The sequence below is a fragment of the Sceloporus occidentalis genome, unplaced genomic scaffold (assembly GCF_023333645.1).
Source record: "Sceloporus occidentalis isolate IW3139 unplaced genomic scaffold, rSceOcc1.0.p SCAF_35, whole genome shotgun sequence".
NCBI classification, from domain to species: Eukaryota; Metazoa; Chordata; class Lepidosauria; order Squamata; family Phrynosomatidae; genus Sceloporus; species Sceloporus occidentalis.
The window spans coordinates 3,040,312-3,062,982 of NW_028317015.1; the positions used below are offsets into that span (position 1 = coordinate 3,040,312).

The following is a 22,671-nucleotide window of genomic DNA, read 5'->3' on the forward strand; positions in this document are numbered from 1 at the left end:
TACACTGCGTGTAACACAAAGAGACTGTTACATAAGGGTAATATTTTGTTCTTAAAAGTGCATGTTATGTTATTTCTATATTACAGGGGAACTTTAACTATTTACCAATGGACTGGTTAGAGTACCACCATATCAGACATCATATATGCTAAATAATGTCACAAATCTGCCTGCTACACGGGTCCATGAAAAGGCTGTCATACTGCTGTAAGGGGAGCAGCAGAGCCAAACCTGCACTGAGAAAATAGGACAGAAACAAAATATTGCATATATTTCACATGGGATGGAATTTGGTAAAGACTGAGTTAGCTGAGACTTGATTTTCAATATCGGGCAAATCCACCGTGGCCACTCCCCGATGGGGCCTCGCATGGACCTTTATTGCACTTTAGTGACTGGCCAAAGACTTAATACAAGCTTAATTCCCATGCAGTTAACAAATGTGGGGCTACATCTGCCAACAAATTATATGTTGCTAGCCCAACATCTACCAATTTCATTGTTTATTAATATACATATATATATACATATATATATATATATATAAAAAATAATAATAATACCAATAATAACAACACGAGTAGTAGCAATAATAATAATTATTAATTTTGTTACCATTCTTCTTATAGTTATTAGTTTTATTAGCAAGTGATTTTATATAAATGTTAAAAACAGTAAAAAAAAAAAAAGTGACCTTCAGGTCTTCTTCAAAGGAATGCAGGTTAGTTTAGAATAGAAAAAAACAGATTTGAAGGAATGCATATCCCATACCTGAAATTTACGACCTACATAGTATCATACAGCATAGTAAAGTAGAAATCTGGCAACAAGGTACATGCATATGATTATGAAAAGCCTCTCCTCCCTTTGAAACACAGGTAGCATTTATTCCAGGAAGCAAGGCTCTTAAAAACACACACAGACATACATTCCAGGGAGTTTTATCAAATGTAGCGGAGGCATTGGACACACGCAGCTTTGCTATCATGGCTGGTGGAGGGGAAGAAGTGAAAAGCAACTTGACCCAGTTTAGTAAAGAAGATTTTGAAAATGAATGGAGCACTGTGGCTTTAGGTGGATTTGGGCAAGTGTTCAAAGTGAGACACAAGAAGTGGTGGACCGCCTATGCTGTGAAATGCTCAACGTCTGCACTAGTAGATTCTGATCTTGAAAGGTATGTTTGTATGTGATAGAGTAATCAGAATACAAGGGTTCGGTACGTGGCACGTGTACCTGAACCAGATCTGTCTAATTTTATTTTACTTAAATGTGCTGTTCCACTTAAACAAAACATGAACTGCACTCTCTTAACACTTCCAGCAAACAAACCTTACCAGATCTGTCACTATATTTGTTTGTCTGAAGGTTTAAGAAAATAAAAAATTTGCTGTTTCTATAGCAATTACTTATCTGTACCTGCTTATGTGCCACATGCCAATTAAGCATTGCCAGCAAAAATGATATGGAAGTGACAATATTTTGCATATTTTGCATATCTAAAATATTATTTCTGTGTAGGGTTTAAGTACAGAGTTGTATCATGTTAGCTGTAAAAAGGGAAAGAACAAATTTGGTAACATTGTGCCTTTATTGGTATAACTCTGGATTCTTGTTGCTGCTGAACTAGTTTTGCAACCTGTCTTGATTGATGTATTATGTTCTTTGTCCAATGTAGGATACTGATGCAAATCGTGATCAGATTACTAGAAACACCTTTTCTCCCAAAAATTCCCCATCTATCCCCACCTTTATATGTATCGACACTGAACCTTTGACAAGTGGTTACAGGTACATGGAACTTCCAGTAAATATTTTGTGCCAGTACTTCCTTGTACATTAAACTTTACATTTCCTTTTCAATATATGCAAATAAACCAAGATTCTCATACCAGATCTATTCTCTACTGGGATTGTTTCGGAAATATTCTGTAGGGATGATTACAGTACTGGATACACATAAACCTAACTGGTTTCTCTTTTGTGAAATTAGAATCAATGTGGAATACTATCGGAAAGAAAAATACATATTATTATTATAGTAAAAAATATGTCTAACTATACTGCCTTTTTTTGTTAACCAAAACAGTTAAGACTATTAATGCATAGAAATTCAGGCTGGCATTGCTTGCTGATCTATAACAGTGGCACTCCAGTGGTTCCATTCTAATGATGGTTATCTATTTACAAAGGAAAAAATACACCAGGCTCACATGGGATCAGAGAAGGCTTCCGATATCTTGTGTTTGTTCAGGCTAATAGGACGCGTAATATACAGATTCTTATCTAGCAAGTCTTTATTTTTTGTGGACCTAAATGTCACTGTCCCTCTTTCCTCCTGCGACACCCATGTTTTGTAGAAGCCCAAAGGGTTTGCTCGACTGAGTCTATCATAGTCATCTACAACATTTACATAATATGTCTGTATATAAACAACAGAAAATGTGTTCGTATATTAAATTGGGTAAGTACAATTAATATTCCTATTATAAACAGCCATCGATAGGTCCTATTCCTCTAATCACTTGTGCTCAGCACCTAGCCATTACTAGCCAGCTAAGCAGAATTTTTTCTTAAGGCCATAATGGTTTTATGGCTGCAGTAACTTACTGTTTGATTTGTTTTGTCACGTTTGTACTGTGCATGCTTTATGCTAACGTTCTAGCAATACAACCAGGTAAAACAAGGCATTTTAAGTTTGTTGCTATTTGCTAGGTTAGGTAAAGGCACCAGCCCCTAGCAACCACAGCATACCACGAAACAAGAAAAGCCGCTCCTCTACACCTTGTGCTTATTAGATCTATTTATTCTACGTATGAAAGGACAAGTATCACATAGACACATATGCCCTACCTGTTTGCAGTCTAATTCTCTGAGAGAAATGTAGAAGAAGACTGTTGGAAGCTGTGCTCTTTTCTTGTACTGTATTGTTCAAGATTCCAGTAAAAAAGCTTAGGAATCTAACAATTCTGATAACTCAAATCCAAGAAAGATGAATTATACGAGTTCACAATTGGTCATTTTAGTAGGTTACTTTATTTACACTTCTTAAATACTTGCATAAGAATTAGGTAATATCAATAAAAAATTAGGGTTAAACAATGGAAGTATATAAAGAATCAGACACACTAAAACAAGTACAAAATATAGCACAGGAGTATAAGAAGGAAATCTGGACAATCCCCCCAAGCATTTGGAAAAGGAACACCTTGAAAAATTTAAAGGGATCATACAATGCAGGAGCAAAGTCACAACACAAGCCGGGTCAAAAGCAAAAGAATCAGAAGGATCAAAGCCAAAATCAGAATCCAGCATCAGGAGTACCAATTTGGGTCAAACAAGATGCACAGGAGCGATACTCGAGAGACACCAACCAACGTTCAAGGCTAACAGCAGAATGAAGGTTTATATACCTTGATTCCAGGTTCATTTCAGGTCAGGGAGGGGTGGCACTGGTAGAAAAGCTAAGGGGTACGCAACATATAGTGTTCACGTGAATGGCAACCGCGAGTCAGGCCTGGACACAGCCTACTTGCAGATGCTGTGACAGAGGAGGAGATCAGGCTGTGGGATGGTGTCGCTATCTAGCAGATAAGTTCTAACAAGACCCCATTGTGTGGTATGTGAGCTAGCAAAGCGAGCTGCTCCTTCCATGAACATAAATCACAGTCCTCTAGGGTATTAGGTACACGACAACAGTCTCTTACGATAAAGAAAATGTGTTTATTTCAAATGTGCAGATTCCAAACAGCAAAACGTTTGATCATAAATCCAGGCAAATACAGAAAAGAAAATTTTCAAACAAAAACCTAGCTCAATTTGAGCGCTTACTAAACATAAATAATTTCCTTTCTAATCCAGGGCAGTAAACTAACAAATCCAGTGCAATAAACAGATTTTCTGCAACCTTTGGCACTTTCACACTTGGCACCGTCCCAGCTCAGCAGTTCAGCCTCCATTCTCCTGTCTGTTCCAAGGTCCGCTAGTCAAAGCCTCAGCAGCTGCTAATTAGGCCAGGTGAAGGAGTCCAGGCTATGGAGGATTCTGAGCCTCAAATACCTTCCTTCTACTACCCCCCCATAGACTCTGTCTCAGGTAACATTGTTAAAAACACCTAAGAAAACCAAAACCCTTTTCAGTAACTTCAGAGCAAATTTGAAAACCTTAACACACAATCTCCACTATTATTTTGGCCCATCTGTCTCTAGGAGTCTGCAATCTATTGTCAAGCAAGCATACTTGCTGTGTTTTACCCAGAGTCTCCAGATGAAGCGCTGCTAGCTTGCCTGGGACAGTTGGCCACTATCCTCTTTCTCTAGGCAGCTTAACAGGCAGAAGATGTAGCCTATCCTAGGAAGTTCCCAGATACTGTATACAAATGTCTATCACCATTAAAGATGATTCTGTCTGTCAAAAGAGGCCTTGGAATAACATAATCTGAATAAGGATAACAATGGAATAACCAAGTTAAATTAACAAAAAATGTTTTTAATACAATCAATTTACATATTTTTTCATCATGATTAAATGCTGTGGGATGTAAATGCCTGCTGAAAGTTCTTTAGTTTAGAAATGTTAAACGGGAATGTATGTCAAAGAAAAAAAATCCCTTTTAATATATGCAAAAAGCATGACACAAAGTTTACTGTGCATTGTCAACAGGGAAAAAAACTTTCTATAGGTTTGATACTTAGCAAAGAAAACAGAACTACTCTACATAGTAATAGAAATGTTTAAAATAGGCTTTTAGAGGTCAAAAGTTTCACCAGTGAAATAGTAAAGTAAACATATATTTCATACTGTCTTACTGTTTCTTTGTCTAAAAAGTGTATTTTCTAACCATGTATTTTCTAACCATACTCTTGATGTACAGTCAACAAACAATGTTTTAGGACTCAAAATAACCTAGTAGCTTGGTACAATTCCTATAAAGTCATCTCAACTATTGACATATTTACAGAACGTGTTCTGAGTAGCCATTTTCCTGCCTATCAATGGATGCCATTTTTTGTAGAAGGCACTATATACCTTTTTTTAAAAAGGAGGTGCATTTTACTAAGATTGTCTTAATGTTGCCTTTAACTTCATTTCTTATATATTCTCACATACCAAGGTTTCCCATCATTGGTCTTCACTGATTGATCGTGTTTAGATCCTGATAGTCTAAGTTGTTTGGAAGCACTTGAGGTCTTATCCAACCATGTTAAGAATAAAACCTAATCTTGGTAAAATCTTAAGAACATAGGCTTTCTGTAATGGATAGTATGACAATAAGTTTATCAACCTGTGGCTATTTTTCATAAAGCTTCAATCTTTAAGAATCTGTCACATTTATGTGAAGCAGTGAGATCCAAGGTCGGGCTTTTACAAGCTGAATGTTTAAACACATACGGTTTACTAGCCAATGTGGCCTTACACATATGGTTTATTTATTGTAAAGCCTTTACTATTACATTAAATCTGAAAGTCATTCTTGCTCATCTCAATTACACAGTAAAGAAATAATGCTTTAATTTCAGGCTGTCCTTAGAGCAGGAATACTAGCCACAAATCAAATGAAGGCCCAGTTATCCAAAACTTGGAATGGCTGCATACCACATGTTTAGTTCCCGGTAGGGCCAAATAAATATGTGGATGAATTTTTTTTATATCTATCTTTATGTGTTGATTACAGCATCTAAGTAATTTATTCAAATAACCTGTCAAAGAATAGTAATTATTATTTTAACACAACTGTAGCAAGCGATGTATTCTGGCCTAAGCCAACTAGGTCTAGGGTTGCAGGTCCAGCTGGACTGCATGCAGTCCCTTTGCTGCAAAACTAGGGGCCCTTTTTAGGCAACCTACCCTTATGCTGTGTCACCATTCGATGGGCTAGTTACAAGGGAGATCTCTGACCTCCCCAACCAGCCCATTTATACTACTGAGGCTGTGTCAACCTGGCTTAGGCTCCATAGGATGCATTACAAGATGCTGTGCACGTTGTACTGCCACTACATGTTCACTGTCCTTGCTAACTAATCTTACCAAGGTTTCTAGATATTATATTTCTACAAAGACAAGCTGTTCATTTAAACATTCCAGTTTTTAAACTGTCCTACGAAAGCACATTTTATCAAAACAGATATAATAGCGCTCTATGAAGTAATAGGTAGACCGTTCTGTGAAAAATATTTGCCCCTTCCAGATTTTTTTTGCTTATTTGTCACATTTAAAAGTTTCAGATGACCCAGCTAAGTTAATATAAGACAACTTGAGTAAATACAAAGGTCATCTTTTAAGTGATCATTTCATGTATTGCAGGTAAAGAGTTAACCACAATCACTCATGTGTACAGTGATTACCCCTAAACCTCTTAACTGGTTTTGCCACCCTTGGTGGCAGCACTGCTAATAAATGTTTGTGATAACTGGCAATGAGTCTTTACTATTACTGTGTAGGAATTGTGGCCACTCTTCTTAGTAACATAGTAACATAGTTCATAAGGTTGAAAAAAGACCAAAGTCCATCAAGTTCAACCTATATACATATTGTGTCCCTACTGTGTTGATCCAGAGGAAGGCAAAAAAACCCTTATGAAGCAGATGCCAATTGCCCCATACCAGGGGGAAAATTCCTTCCCGACTCCAAATATGGCAATCAGAATAAATCCCTGGATCAACGTTCTGTCCCTATTAATCTAATATCCATAACTTGTAATATTATTGCTTTCAAGAAACACGTCCAGGCTCCTTTTGAACTCTTTTATTGAGTTTGCCATAACCACTTCCTCTGGCAGAGAGTTCCATAATCTCACCGCTCTTACTGTAAAGAACCCCCGTCTGTGCTGGTGTAGAAACCTTCTTTCCTCCAACCGTAGAGGATGTCCCCTTGTTATAGATACAGTCCTGGGTATAAATAGGTCCTGGGAGTGATCTCTGTACTGTCCCCTTATATATTTATACATAGTTATTAAATCCCCCCTAAGCCGTCTTTTTTCCAAACTAAATAACCCTAATTCTGATAATCTTTCTGGGTACTGTAGTCCTCCCATTCCCCTTATTACTCTGGTTGCCCGTCTTTGAACCCTCTCCAGCTCCACTATATCTTTCTTGTACACTGGTGCCCAGTACTGTACACAGTATTCCATGTGTGGTCTGACTAGTGACTTGTACAGTGGTAGAATTATTTCCTTGTCGTGGGCATCTATGCCCCTTTTGATGCACCCCATGATTTTATTTGCCTTAGCAGCAGCTGCCTGACACTGGTCGCTACAGGTAAATTTACTGTTAACTAAAACTCCTAAGTCCTTTTCCATGTCAGTCGTCCCCAGTGTTTTCCCATTTAATACATATTCCCAGCCTGGATTTTTCTTCCCCATGTGCATAACCTTACATTTATCTGTGTTGAACCTCATCTGCCACATCCCAGCCCAAGCCTCCAACCTATGCAGATCCATTTGTAATCGTGCACTGTCCTCTATTGTGTTAACCACGTTACAGAGCTTAGTATCGTCTGCAAAGATTGATACTTTACTATACAATCCCTCTACAAGGTCATTAATAAATATATTAAAAAGAATAGGACCCAAAACTGACCCCTGTGGTACCCCACTAGCAACAGTAACCCACTCAGAGTATGTACCATTAATAACCACCCTCTGTTTCCTATCACTGAGCCAGTTACTTACCCACATACACACATTCTCCCCCAGCCCAAGCATTCTCATTTTATGTACCAGCCTTTTATGTGGCACCGTATCAAATGCTTTGGAAAAATCAAGATATACGACATCCAGCGATTCACCCCGATCCAGTCTTGAGCTCACCTCCTCATAAAAGCTGATCAGGTTAGTTTGACAGGACCGATCCCTTGTAAACCCATGCTGATATGGAGTCATACACTTATTTTCATTGAGATACTCCAAAATAGCATCTCTTAGGAAACCCTCAAACAGTTTACACACAACAGAAGTTAAACTAACAGGCCTATAATTCCCCGGGTCACTTTTTGTCCCCTGGAACAGACCCTGTCACTATAGAGTCCTTGAATATTAGAAATAGGGGTCTGTCTATTACATTACTTAACTCCCTTAGAACGCGGGGGTGAATGCCATCTGGACCTGGTGATTTGTCTATTTTGATTTTTTTTAGGCGGCACTGCACTTCTTCCTGGGTTAGACAGGCGACATGTACTGGGGCAGTTATCTCATCCTGCTGTATATTACCTGGCATTTCATTTTCCTCTGTGAATACAGCAGAGAAGAATATATTTAATAGATTAGCTTTTTCCTGATCCCCGTCTATAACTTCTCCCTCATTACTTTTTAAGGGGCCAACGCTTTCATTTTTAACCTTTTTACTATTTATATAGTTAAAGAACATTTTGGGGTTTGTCTTACTCTCTTTGGCAATGAGTCTTTCTGTCTCCACTTTTGCTGCTTTTATCTGATTTTTACATATTTTATTTTTTTCCCGATAGCTTTTTAGTGCTTCCTCACTGCCTTCCTGTTTTAGTAGCTTAAATGCCTTTTTTTGCCATTTATTACCCCCTTTACATTTTTATTTATCCACATTGGTTTTCTCTTGTTCCTGACTCTTTTATTCCCATACGGTATGTACCTTTCACAGTGAGAATTTAAGATATCCTTAAAAATCTCCCATTGAGTGTCTGTACTCTTGTTTTTGAGGACATTTTCCCAATTTACAGTGTTAAGGGCTTCTCTTAGTTGATCAAACTTTGCCTTCCTAAAGTTCATGGTTCTTGTGGCTCCTCTAAGAGTTCCCTTATTGAAGGACAAGTTATAATGTATCATATTGTGATCACTATTTCCTAGATGCCCCCTGACCTGCACATTAGTTACTCTGTCAGGTCTGTTGGTTAATATTAAGTCCAGTAGGGCGCCCCCTCTGGTCGGGTCCTGTACCATTTGGGACAGATAATTATCCTTACTTATAGTCAGAAACCGGTTTCCTTTATGAGATTCACAGGTCTCTGTTTCCCAGTTTATGTCGGGATAGTTAAAGTCCCCCATAATAACCACCTCATTGTTATTTGCTGCCTTGTTTATTTGCTTTAATAATTGATCTTCTGCTGCTTCCATTATATTTGGTGGCTTATAGCAAACCCCGATCAGTATTTTATTATTTTTCTTTCCATATATTTCTACCCATAATGACTCCACATTATCATTTCCCTCACATATATTCTCCCGCAGTGTGGCCTTTAGGCTGGACTTTACATAAAGGCAAACTCCTCCCCCTTTTCATTTTTTTCGATCCTTCCTGAATAGACTATAACCCTGTATGTTAACCGCCCAGTCATAGCTATCATCCAACCATGTCTCTGTTATACCCACTATGTCATAGTTTTCTTCAGACATTATTAACTCCAGTTCGTCAGTTTTATTGGTCAGACTTCTGGCATTAGTAAGCATACAATTTAGAGGTGTATGTTTTTTTTCCCTATGAAGCCTATCCCTATTGACTATTCTAACCCCTCCCTCCGCTCCACCCCCAGGTACATTTATAAGCCCCAGCTTTCTATCTACACTATCTTCCCCTTCTATATTGTAGTTTCCCTCCCCCCCTTTACCTAGTTTAAACACTCCTCCACCCTTCTGGCCATCTTCTCCCCGAGCACAGCTGCACCCTCCCCATTGAGGTGCAGCCCGTCCCTACCGTAGAGCCTGTATCCGACAGAGAAGTCGGCCCAGTTCTCCATGAACCCAAACCCCTCCTTCCTACACCAGCTTCTGAGCCACTTGTTTAGCTCCCTAATCTCCCGCTGCCTCTCTGGTGTGGCACGTGGTACAGGTAATATTTCAGAAAATACTACCTTGGAGGTCCTTGCCTTAAGCTTGCTACCTAAGTCCCTGAAATCATTTTTAAGGACACTCCGCCTACCTCTCACTTTGTCATTGGTGCCAATGTGCACCATGACTGCTGGGTCTTCTCCAGCCCCCCCCAGTAATCTGTCAACCCGATCCGCGATGTGCCGAACGCGAGCGCCAGGCAGACAACACACTGTTCGGCGATCCCGGTCTTTGTGACAGATCGCCCTGTCTGTCCCCCTAATAATTGAGTCCCCCACTACCAGCACCTGTCTGGCCTGCCCTGCGCTCCTCCTTCCCTCCTTACTGGAGCAGACACCCCTCTGGTGGTCAGAGGCAGTGACTTGCTGCAGTACTGCTAACTCTGAACTAACATCCCCCTCATCTGCCAACCGGGCAAACTTGTTGGGGTGTGCTAGATCAGGACTAGCTTCCCTGGCGCTTTTCCCCCTACCCCGCCTTCTAACTGTAACCCAGCTAGCTGCCTGACTGTCCTGTACCTCCATCCCGCTATCCTCCCCCACCTCTACCCCCGAGAGAGCTTGCTCAGTGAGCAGCAGACTCCTCTCCAAGTTGTCAATAGATCTCAGTGTTGCCAGTTGCTCCTCTAGACTCGGGATTTGTGCTTCCAAATGAGCAACCCGCACACATCTCGCACAGCAATATGCACCCTCGAAGCGCTGATCAAGTCTTGACAGACTTGTTTTAATTCAGGCACATTGGAGGGGTTTCAAGCATGAACTGCCTTTTTAAGGTGATACCATAGCATCTCAGTTAGATTCAAATCGGGACTATGCCACTCTAAAACCTTTAGTTTGTTTCTTTTGAGCTTTTCAGAGTGGACTTACTTGCATGCTTTGGGTCATTTTCTTGCTGCATAACCCAACTGAGCTTGAGCTTTATGTCACGATCTGATGGTCCGATATTATCCTTCATGATTTTCTGATAGGGAGCAGAATTCATGCTTCCAATTCTCCCATAGGTGCCATGTTTGTGCAGTCTCGTTCTTATTGTGGAATGTTGAACACAAACCTTAACTGAGGCAAGTGAGGCCTGCATTTCTTTACATGTTAGTCTGACCTTCTCGATGAGTCGACCATGCACTCTTGTAGGATTTTTGGTAGACCAGCCACTCCTGTGAAGGTTCAACACTGTTCCAAGTTTTCTCCATTTGTGATAATAGGTCTCACTGGGGTTTGCTGGAGTCCCAGAGACTTAAAAAAGGTTTTGTAACCCTTTCTAAATGAATAGATCTGTTCTTTAATTTCTCTAGATTGTGTCATCAGAATGCAGGACCTCTAGCCCAAACAGGGAAACCTGTAACAAGACAACCCACTGGATATACCGTATTTTCCGGCGTATAAGACGACTTTTTAACCCATGAAAATCTTCTCAAAAGTCGGGGGTCGTCTTATACGCCGGGTACTGAAACTTACCGAGCCGGGAAATCACGATTCCCCACGAAGCCACGTATCTCATGGGGAGGGGTGAGCGGAGAAGCCGCCTCCCCTGGGCCGGTCTTCAGGGCTGCGCCGAGGTAGGTGCAAGATCGTGATCTCCCCAACTAGCCCTGATCAGCGGGCACCCGATGAGCAGGGCTAGTTTGGGGAGATCACAACCTCCCTCTAACTAGCCCAGCATTAGGGAGCTTGAGGTCTGGCACTTCAGTACCCGGCTTCCTAATCACTACGTAAAATGTTACGTAAAATGCTTTTAAACTTCTGACCCTGACCTATAGAGCCCTCAACAACTCAGCACCCCCTTACATCTCTATCCTCCTATCCAAATACATCCCTACCCGCCCTCTTCGCTCCTCTCACGACCTGCGGCTTTCTTCTACTGTTGTTACCTCTTCCCACTCCCGTATTCAGGATTTCACCCGTGCCGCTCCCCTCCTGTGGAATTCCCTCTCCCGTTCCGTCAGACTTTATGGCTCGTACGCGACTTTCAAAACCTCTCTGAAAACCCACCTATTCAGGGATGCGTACAACATTCCTTTACATAGCTCCCAACTATCATCCTAATCAAAGCCATCTGAAATAACAGCTTCATCGCAACCAGATCAACTCATCCCCATCCAAGCCATCCTCTCCTATTGTCTCACTCCCCTCAACCACCGACTACATTGTAAGCTCGCAAGAGCAGGGCCCTCTTCTCCTTTGGACCAGTTTGTTATTGTATGTGTTTATAAATTGTTTTAATGAATGTAACAGCGCTGTGGAATCGGCCGGCGCTTTATAAATAAATGTAATGTAATGTAAAAAAGGATTGTCCATGTTGGATTATGTCCATGTAATCTGGATCCAAATTAGATGGCGTTGCAGGACTTGTCAATGGTGTTTTCACACATCTGCAGCAGCAGGGGAGCAGCAGTCATTTCAGGTACACAGTGGGGCATATAATGTGCTGCTTTAGAGACCTTTTAGCCTACTTGCAAGCAAAGTTTTATTTAATTTATATTTAGATTTAACAGGGCTGGTAGTAATCATGCCTGGGTATGTCTAGTGAAACTGAACGCAATTATCAATGAAATTTGGTTAATTGTTTGATTTATTAACTAAGGGTCAAATGCTTTTTCACATAGGACCAGCTTTTGGACAGGGTTGGATAGCTTTTTTCCTTCTATACAGGAAATCATCAGTTATAAACTGCATTTTGTGTTTACTCTGGTTATCTTTGTCTAATATTAAAATTAGATGGATAATATAGATTAGAAGAAAAATCGAGAAGGGGCAAATATTTTTTCACAGCACTGCATGATGTAAACTGGCATGGTAGATTAAAAATAAACATTGCTTTGGGCACTCATTCAGTGCTAACTCAATGGTACAAAATCTTAAAACACAGAATAAGCCGTCAATCAGGCACAAAATGCTCAGGGCATTTACTATGCTGTAAAACACTACACATATGTATTTTTATACAAGAATCATTGATTTTGCACATTCTATTCAATAAAATGTGTTTAAGAAAATAATAAAACTAGACAGTGAGGGTTATTTTATCCAACTGAAAATATGATTGTTGAACTAGGAAACCTAATGAAATAAAGAGATGTATTTACTAAGCTGTGAGTTGGCTAACTCAGAAAGTCTAACTCAGAAATTCACTAAAGCTAAATATAATTTGCACAAAATCAACTGCAGGCAGCGGAGGGCTGGTACCTTCTGGCCCAGTTAAAGCCAAGCAGCCCAATTAGCCTTAGTTTTATAAACTAACGTACGCACTGGCACCCATAATTACACACACACACAAAAACACATGCTAACACACACAATAACACATGCACATTTACTCATACATACACTCTCATGTGAGTCATAAGCCCCTTATCCTCACATTTTCTTACTCCTTCCCTCCCTTACCTCTTTACCTCTTCCCAACCTTTCTTTGTTGTGGCTAGCACACACCGTGCAAACAGCCTTGCTGCTCATCAGCCGGCCGCTGGCCTTAAAGCACCAGGGCGCCCTGTCATTGCCAGTCCAGCTCTGCTTTAAATTAACTTTTTTTTTCTTCTCATGAGTATGCTTATTGTAGTACCTTTGTAGTACCTTGTAGTTTTAGTACCTTTAGTAAAAACAGATAAATCGTTTTAATACAAACAAAAAAAAAATCCCAACACAACTCTAGGCTGTTCTAGATCAATTAAAAATTCTCAAAATTGCTAAATCTGGATTTCACAACAGAGACAACAATTAAAATTCACGTTGCTTGATTAATTATAGCAATATAACAATAAATAACAAAAATCTATTAAAAACTGTCACCATACAAAGCAGGAAAAATCATTTTACATAACATTAATTTGACATTTTGATATTTAAAAATCAAGAAACATTAAAAACCTTCCACCATGTCAACATTTCTTTGTGGCCAAAGAGGTTGTTCTTTGTATTTCATAAATGTTCCCCATTATCTTTTTACTTGAAGTGACGTTCTTATTAGAATGCCATCGTTAATAAGCTTATTATGTAAAACGATGTCAGAATGTGTACAGTGCTGCCAAATGCTTATCTGATAAAGGACCATTATTAACATGGTAATCACAAGATTTCATACCAGGTCATGTCTTATTTATTTCTACAACACAGCACGCAAAGGTAAGCCTTCTGTGATAATGACTTTATCATAATGAATATTACTCAATTTGAGTCAGGTTGGGCTAATACAGTATCAAGTATTAATATGACATGTGGCAGACACGGGGTTCACAAAATTTGTGAAATAGCATAACCGCCAGAAACAGAGCACATGGTCATTCCCAAGCTAACTATGAATGGCTTCAAACAGAAATGAGTTCAGGAGGAACTTGTCTATCTGGGGTTGTGTGAGTAGTCATGAACATGACTGAGGTAGCGCCAATGCGACGCCCTCTTTACCCCCCTTCCCACAATAAATACACAAACACAAAGTAAATAATATAATGCTTTATTATAGTCAACTATGGAAAAATAAGGCCACGGTGCAGTCCGCTTTACGCCTTCCACACCGTGACACAGATATAAATAACTTTATTCATAGTAAAATGAACTTTATTTGTAAACACATATAACATAGTATATAATATAGCAATGCACGTGCCGCACCACCCGACTTACTATGACACGTGCAAGCCTTAAAACTAACAATTGTAAACCAAACATAAAGGCTACAAATCGTAACCCTAAATTGTAAACAACCAAACCGGCTGGCACAGGTAAAACCGTAAAAACGTAGAGACCACCGGCGTCCCCTGCACGGCAGCCATTGTCACGGCTAGGATTCACCAAGGCACAAGCCCAAGGAGTGTCCTGCACTTAGGCCGAGGGCCTGTGCACCACGGGTCAAACCACACCTAAGGTGGTTAACCCTTGCGCTATGCCAGCTTGATAACCAACCGCCAAGAAACAGAAAAAAGAGAGGGGTGGGAGGGAGGGAAAGCTTTCCTGGTCAATCGAAAAAGTGACCTAAACGGGGTGGGCTCCCATATATATAGTGACCCCCACCCCTAAGCACAGTAAGGTGATGCACACCTATCAATCGTCAGCTCAGGACCGTCAATCAACACTGCCCGCCGGCCCCCATACCTGACTCAGCAAATTTACTAAAAACACGAAAACGGGAGGGGGAGAGGGCTGCCTGTCGTCCCCTCAGTCATGCGCCCTTCTTGCTCCATGCTCTCGCCTGGGGCTTTCTTGAATATAGTTTGCTTGGACAGCAAAGGGCTCACTCAAGCCTTATCACAAACACGATCCAAATGAGTTCAGAAAGGACATTACTGAACAACCTAAAAAGGAATATTCTGTTGTATTTAATTTTGATATACTTTCCCTACCTATAAAGATCATGCTCTTTCGGACATAAGACTACATTTGTGTGTATATGCTTGGAACAGTATGCAATGCATTGTTAAGCTCTATCATTGCTAGTGCTGACACAGTGCTTTTACATGCAATAAGTCGCTCCCTAAATATTTGTTAAGCTGGCTTCCTGAAAGTAACATTGTCCTCAGCAAACCTGCTTGACTGCAAACAGGCGGTTAAACTGGTTTTATCTAGTATACATTAACTTAGCATTGCATCATTAACATTGCCCAGAATTCAATCGTTTTTTGCAGCGTAACATTACTGATCTGTACGCAAAGGAAAACCCCAGGAGAAACCTTTTCCACTTAAACTGTTCTTTCATAGACAAACAAATCCACTTAGTCATGGTCTTAAAAATGCAGCTGACATTAGTATTTGTTAATGTATTTCTAAAGATCGGTATCAATGTCTCAGTTCAATTTTTCTATGAATTTCTTTGGGGTTTTTTTTTAGTAGCACATAACAAGAGAAAAATCTAAAGGACTATATCTTTAATTTTATTAAAACAATAAATAAATAAATGTACATATATATATATATATATATATATATATAATGCAGTATGAAAAAGTGGAACATGGAAATGTTTTGGGCCTGCATACCCCTTTGAACATATATATATATATATATATATATATATATATATCGTAATTGTGGTGTATGGTTTGAAAAGTGGTCTTGTCTTAATAGCACCCTGGTATTACATTTTTTTTATATGTAACCACAAATATATTAGTCTGCTGTATTTATTCCCTTCCTTTGTCAAAAATATGTTTTTATCCTTTAATTTTAATATATACATTATATATATATAATTAGTAATTCCAATCATTTGAAATTCCAACTTGAATGACTGATTTGTCTGCCTGTTCATCAGTCTCTCTCTGTATCTACCTATCCATCATTTGTATTTGTAACACATTACAAAAATGAAAATTAAAAGAGATCCTATAATCCTATAATTTTATTGTGTTACGGAAAACTCATTTGCATGAAAATCTCTTGAGCATGTTGCAAATAGCCTTGATTAGCTGAGGATTAGATCGGTTGATTAGTTTAAGATTCTCATGTTTTTAATTATGCTGTAACCTCTCGAGAGGTTCAAAGAGTGTTGCTTAGGAAATGAATGTTGGCAAAATTGTGAGATTTAAAGAAGATGTCTATTCAAAGCCTGAAACGAAACACTAGAATCAAAAAGTGAGACATATCCCAAACAGAGCTTTTACATATGATTCCGTCACTTGAGTTACGTATGGCTTCTTAATCATTATTTACTATTTAACAGAGAATGGACTACATTACAACGTTTACTAGCAATTGTTCCTTTTGATTCCTTACAACTTGGCCACTGGTACAAAAAAATGGTCTATACAACATCCAAACTATATATAGTAGATCCTTGGCATATATTGCCTATAATTTGGCTCCTAAAAATTTCTCACCTGCATAGATCCTTTCATTTTCTTTATTTTTAGCCATTCGGCATCAGTTTCCATTTCCTGGACTGATAATTACTATTTTCTAAACATAAGATGCTGACAAGTGGATTGTTCAGGATAGCTTTATGCCAAACCTTTCTTGAATTCGTTTACTGTGGAAAAATGGATAGACCAGACATTCCAAATGGCTCTTGCGGGAAGAAAAACTCTATTGGGATTAAATATGAAAAGTAATTTTGATGGAAATGGTTAAAAACTGCCCTATCACCATGGTAACCAATGGAATGTTATTGCCGGTTGCACCATAAGTTGCTATGATAATAAGATTAGTATTAAAACTTTGCATCAATTTTGTCACGGACAGCAGCGCCAAGTATGCAGGTACATAACAGATTTCTCTTTTATTAATAGACGGTAGTCCCGGGTCAACCTTACATGTCATATTTATTATGCTGCCAAGTTATGAGCCGTGTGTTTAGATTACCTTCGTTTGTATAAATGTCTATAATTAGTCACAATAAAAATGCTTCCTGCGAATTTGTAACATCAGCAAATACTCCATACGTCTACTGGCGGTCTGATCATACGACGTATGATGAAATATCTCAGACCTCAGAAGCACAATCATTTTACAAGTGCTTGTCTTGTAGATGAGGCCAATTCTTGTAAATCTTTCTTACTCAACATACGCAGCTCTGTGAGGGACGGTAAAGAGACAGCTCTCAAAATAATATACTTTGCGTAACTAGTTTATCTTGTTTCAAGCAAGTCTCTGTAGAAGGTGATGGGAGATGGGATCTGTTATTCCAGGCCTATATATATATATATATATATATATATATATATATATATATATATATATATATACACACATACATAGTGTACATATATAAAAGCTTAGATGTTATCAAACACTTACTCATTCACACAAATCAATAACACATATTCATTAATGCAGTCTCAGAAATCATTCAAGCAATTCATCCACACATGAATTCATTAATTCTCATACACATTCACACAATTCATCCACACATTTATTCTTTCATTCTTGTACGCATTCACACTACCCCCTCTCCCCATCCCCTTCCTATCTGCCCCTTCTAACTATGTTCCCCCTTATCACTATGTACCCCCTTCCCCAATATGTATCCCCTCTACCCCTTTCTATCTAACCCCCCTCCCTTACCCTACTTACCTTGTTGCCGGAGTAAGCAGCAACTGCGACCGGGTCCGCCACTCTAGGGGGCCGGGCAGCCCCCACCAGGGCCGGCCTTAGGGGTGCGCGGCCGCACAGGGCTTAAATTAAAACATCGGGGGTTTTTTGTTGTTTTTTTTTTTTTAACTTTATTTAACATCCTCCATGTTAAATAAAATTAAACAAACTTTATTCAACATGAAGGATATTAAATAAAGTAAACAACCCCCCCCCCCCGATTTTTTTATTTAAGCCCTGTGCGGCCACGCACCCCTAAGGCCGGCCCTGGTGGGGGCTGCCCGGCCCCGGTCACGGTCGCAGTTGCTGCGGGCTTAAGGGGCAGGTGCCCCTTATGCCCTGCGTTAATGCGGCCGCATCGGCCCGGTTAGTCCATCCTGACTGAGCCTATTTTAAGGTAGGGGCCTGGAGCTGCAGCTCCATCAGCCCCTACGTCAATCCGGCCCTGGGCCGCCCGGCCCACCAGGAAAATGCCCGGTGTGCCCGATGGCCAGTCCGGGCCTGGTGGTGGATAAGAGGAACAGCTACTCGCAGAAGTGGTAAATGCCAGTACAGTGATATGGCTATCCTGAATCTAAGACGAGACCATGGACAGATTTACGCCGAATGGGTGAATTGTTCTTATCTGCCATCAAATTCTACGTTTCTGTACTTAAGTTCTGGCACACATTTCAACAAGCCGGGAAGCAGAATCTTAAGCAGGAGCTAAAACAATTGAAATGGAGTGAAGCTCAAACTGATACCTAGCCAAGGTTCTAAAGGAAGTGATAAACATAAAACATGGATAAAAGCGAAGCATTTTTAGTTCCCTAGGAGAGGAACGTCTCTGGTGCTCTATTCCTTCATTCACTTCCCCGGCGGAAGTGCCCGTAGCAGCGGGGTCGTCTGCATCACACAGACGGATCCAGGTCCCCTGCAGCGTGGCCCAGTTGCTTATAGGTGGTTGGGGACTCCTGACTTACACACTTTTATGTTCCTAAAAATGGATACATTTCTATTATAAATGAGATTGAGAGTTAGATCTTTAACTATTATTATGTATCTTAGTGCCATATATTAAACAATTATATACTTCTATAGTGGTTATCTGTGACTGCAATACTAGACAAGAGGTACCGCTGATTTTATGTTGCTTTGTTAGCCATAATTAATTTATTAGTTTTTGTGCCAGACAATAAATCGGCTCCCCAAGATTTGTGTAGTAAATATTGCCCTTCAAGTCTAACCCACTAATTGGAGGCCTTATCAAAAAAGAGTTGTAACATAACGGGCCAAAAAACAACAATTTCACAGACAGTGTCTGATTATCCATTCGGCATAAGCCTAGTGATCGTATGAATAATTTGGCACTGTACAGTCACATGCCACATAGCAGTAGCCACAGTGCAAGTACATGAGCTCCAACAACTATGGAAGCAGCAGAGGAGCCACAGGCTTGAGAGATAAGGCCATCAGCGCTATATTTTTTCACTTGTCAATGCTTAAAAGGCATGAGTGTATGCATGCATATCCAGGTGCCCCGGAGGGTCTAAATCTGGCACTGTTCATGGAAACCTCACAAATTTCACCAAATAGTTCTCATCAGCACAATGATTTATTTTACTGCTGAATAAGAGGGAACATAGGCCACAGAAGACTAATTATCCTGATTATGTGCATTCTCCTCTACCTCATTACTGATTGGTTTATAAAACTTCTTAGAAACCTTTATTTTAGTAAATATCAATGTTTTGTACTTAAAAACATGCTCTGAAAAACCCCTCAAATGTGTTTATTAATTCTTCCTAGAACCATGATACAAAGATTTACATTTGTACTGTATACAAATGTTTACAAAGGAATTATTTCCTAAAGTAGTTAAATTTAATTTCAAGGGATCATAATTGGGAATAGTTTGCATTTCTAAAAAAAATTTGATATTTGTGTTTTTTTTAATTTTCACCTATTTTTTCTGTATAGGTACAGATTGGTAGTTGAGAATACATTGTATAACTCATTAAGGTTATGTATAAACATTTTGAACAGTTGTCTTAACAAAATAGCAAACAGTGAGTATTCTTGATAAGTACTTCTGATAAGACCATTGTTATGGTTGCCATTGTTAAAACAAAATGGCTTATTATAATAGAACCCTTGCTGTTGTAGGATTTGAAATGAACCAACTTGTTTCAGAACTGATAAAGAACTATTTAAATACATTTCTATAATATATTATTGTTACAGTAAGGCAACATATAACAGCTTAATTGAGGAAGCATCCAAGATGGAGAAGATAAAGTTCCGATATATTGTCCAGATCTATGGAATTTGCACCAATCCTCTCGGGATTGTAATGGAATACATGGAAAATGGTTCTCTAGAGAAACTATTGCCCACTCATGTCCTTAGCTGGCAATTAAAGTTTCGATTTATCCATGAGATAGCTCTTGGGATGAACTTTCTTCACATCATGAAACCTCCTCTTCTTCATCTGGACCTAAAGCCTGGAAATATTCTTCTGGATGAACATCTCCATGTGAAGGTAGGTCCAGGTATGGTGCTGTGAAGTAGAAATAGGATCTCCATCCTTTTTAGGAGTTAATGCAGAAACATGATGGAAATCCCCCCTCTGTATTATCCATAACATTAACTTATTTTGATTATTATGGAGAGTATTGATATTTAACTTACACTACAATATCAGCATAAAAGAAGGAAATCAACGCCTGACATTAATATACCCATAACAAAGATTTTGCATTTACATTTTTAGTTTCAAAACCCAAATCTTTATCTTTTGACCCTGAGTGCAAAATTTTCAATGTCATTTTGTTGGGTGATAAATGCAACAATTTGAAGAATAATCTGCATTAAATTTAAAATGGCAGTAACAGCAGCACCTGGATTCCATCTGAGAATTCTCCAAAAACTTTGTATCATATAAATATATATTAACGGAAACACCTTGTAACTATCCTGTTAAATCTATATAAATATATTTACAATCAACAGGATGGGTGCAAGATGTTTGGTGGCATCTCAGTTTGAACACGTGCTGCTGCCACTATCTCTCCCCTTTCTCCCAATCTCTCCTCTTTCACATAATCTCTCACCTATAGCTTTCTCTTTATATCCCCATTTTCGTACTATTTCTCCTCTTTCTCTGTATCTCCTACCTTTCTTAATTCCTGTGGTGGGAGTGAGGTCTGTTTCAAAAGACCTCTGTTTCAGTGCTCCATTGCTGTGCACCTGGCTTCAGTGCTGTGCACCGTGATATGACATCATCATCTATAGCCAGTATGCTTCGGGATGGAACAGTAAAACAGAGGTCTATATGAACACACCTTGTGCTCCATTTATTTTGGGCCAATTTAAAAAATTAACCGGTCAGTCGACAACCTGGTCGCATGCCACAACAGATGCATTGGAGTGGCTGTTGTGACACGTGTGCCATGGGTTCACCATTGCTGTAATATACTGTAAAATCCACTGTGTGATGTTTGAAATCCAGGAAAATTATTGTCTATCTTGAAGACTAAGTAATGACTAGGTTACGCAACCAGTTGGGTGCACCAACTATCGCAGAACATATAACTTATATGTTATTAAATCAATAATTTAATTAAGCTATGCAAGCCCAGACTGATCATCTGGCACGCTGTGAGCTGCTGCCTAAAAGTGCCCCATATGCCCCAAGGTTTGTGGGATTTTCCTGGACATATAGAGAAAATTGCCCACTAATTGGAGGCCTTAATAAAAAGTATCATGGCATGACTGCCCAAAAGTGAACAACTTCACAGACAATTATACATTAGGCACAGATATGCCCGGCTGCACCCTACATGAGCATAAAAAATTAAAATATTATAGCGGCCTCACTTTGTGTCTGCAAGCCTTAAAGTGCCAGGGCTGCATCAACATCCTCAGTCCAGCCCTGAAGCTATGTACAAAAGGGCTAGGAGCATGTTCTGAAAATGAAGTATGTAATGATAAATGTTTATATAACAAGGAAACATAGGCACTGGCACAGACATGCAGCGATCCTGACATTAGGCAATGCCAAAGACCAGTGTATTGGCATTCACATGAACAGTTTTTGTGCCGGACAACAATTATTCAACTTGACATATTCCATTCCAACTTTTCAGGGAATTTGAAATGTAATGCTTCTCTGTAATACTTTATGAATGACTGTGACGCTGAGAGATGGGATCACTTTTCTCCTTAATTTTTCATTTATCTGCCAGACTGAAGGGTCAGGTATACAACGACCCCTAGAAAACATTAATCATTTGTCAATGTTCTATTTTAAATAGTTTTCTCATATTTATTCTGGCTTCTATTTTCTGCCTTTCCCCTGTAAGATTTTAGGGTGGAGTGGACCTGTCCCTTTTCCAAATCCTACATTTTACAAGTTCAGTATACTTAATGCATTGGTGTTTACAGATATATACGGAACTGATTTATGTATTGGAAATATCCCTGGGGGTTAATTGACTAAAGTTGTCCAGAAAATTGAGATATTCACTAGGATATTTGCTTTACAAAAAAAGGCACTGATATACCCTGAGAAAGTTCCATTTTATGGCAAAACATGTATTATTACTGCTCCACTATTCTCTGATTTTGTCTAAGATGTCCAAAATTAAAGAAGGAAGAGTGGAAGGGTTTAACTTATTGGAGTGGATACAGCATTCAAGTCACGAGAAAAGTAATTAGGACCACTATTCCCACTGGTGTACACATAAGGCAGGTTTCCAACACATATATATATATCTCCTATTTCCATAAGTAAACACTATAAAATGTGGGATTATAGGAAGTAGTAAATCCAGTCTTACATCTGTCAGTATTATCTGCAAGGTGATCAATAATTCCTTTTAG

General features: G+C 39.2%; 1 protein-coding gene across 1 annotated transcript in view; it reads left to right on the forward strand.

Moving 5' to 3' along the window:
* Positions 1 to 986: 986 nt before the first annotated feature.
* ANKK1 (ankyrin repeat and kinase domain containing 1) overlaps positions 987 to 22,671 on the forward strand; it is a 33,830-nt gene continuing 12,145 nt past the window's right edge. The window contains exons 1-2 of the mRNA XM_089487837.1: positions 987 to 1,174; positions 20,050 to 20,329. Of these exons, the coding sequence (XP_089343963.1) occupies positions 987 to 1,174; positions 20,050 to 20,329 (468 nt within the window). The remainder of the gene's footprint in view (positions 1,175 to 20,049; positions 20,330 to 22,671) is intronic.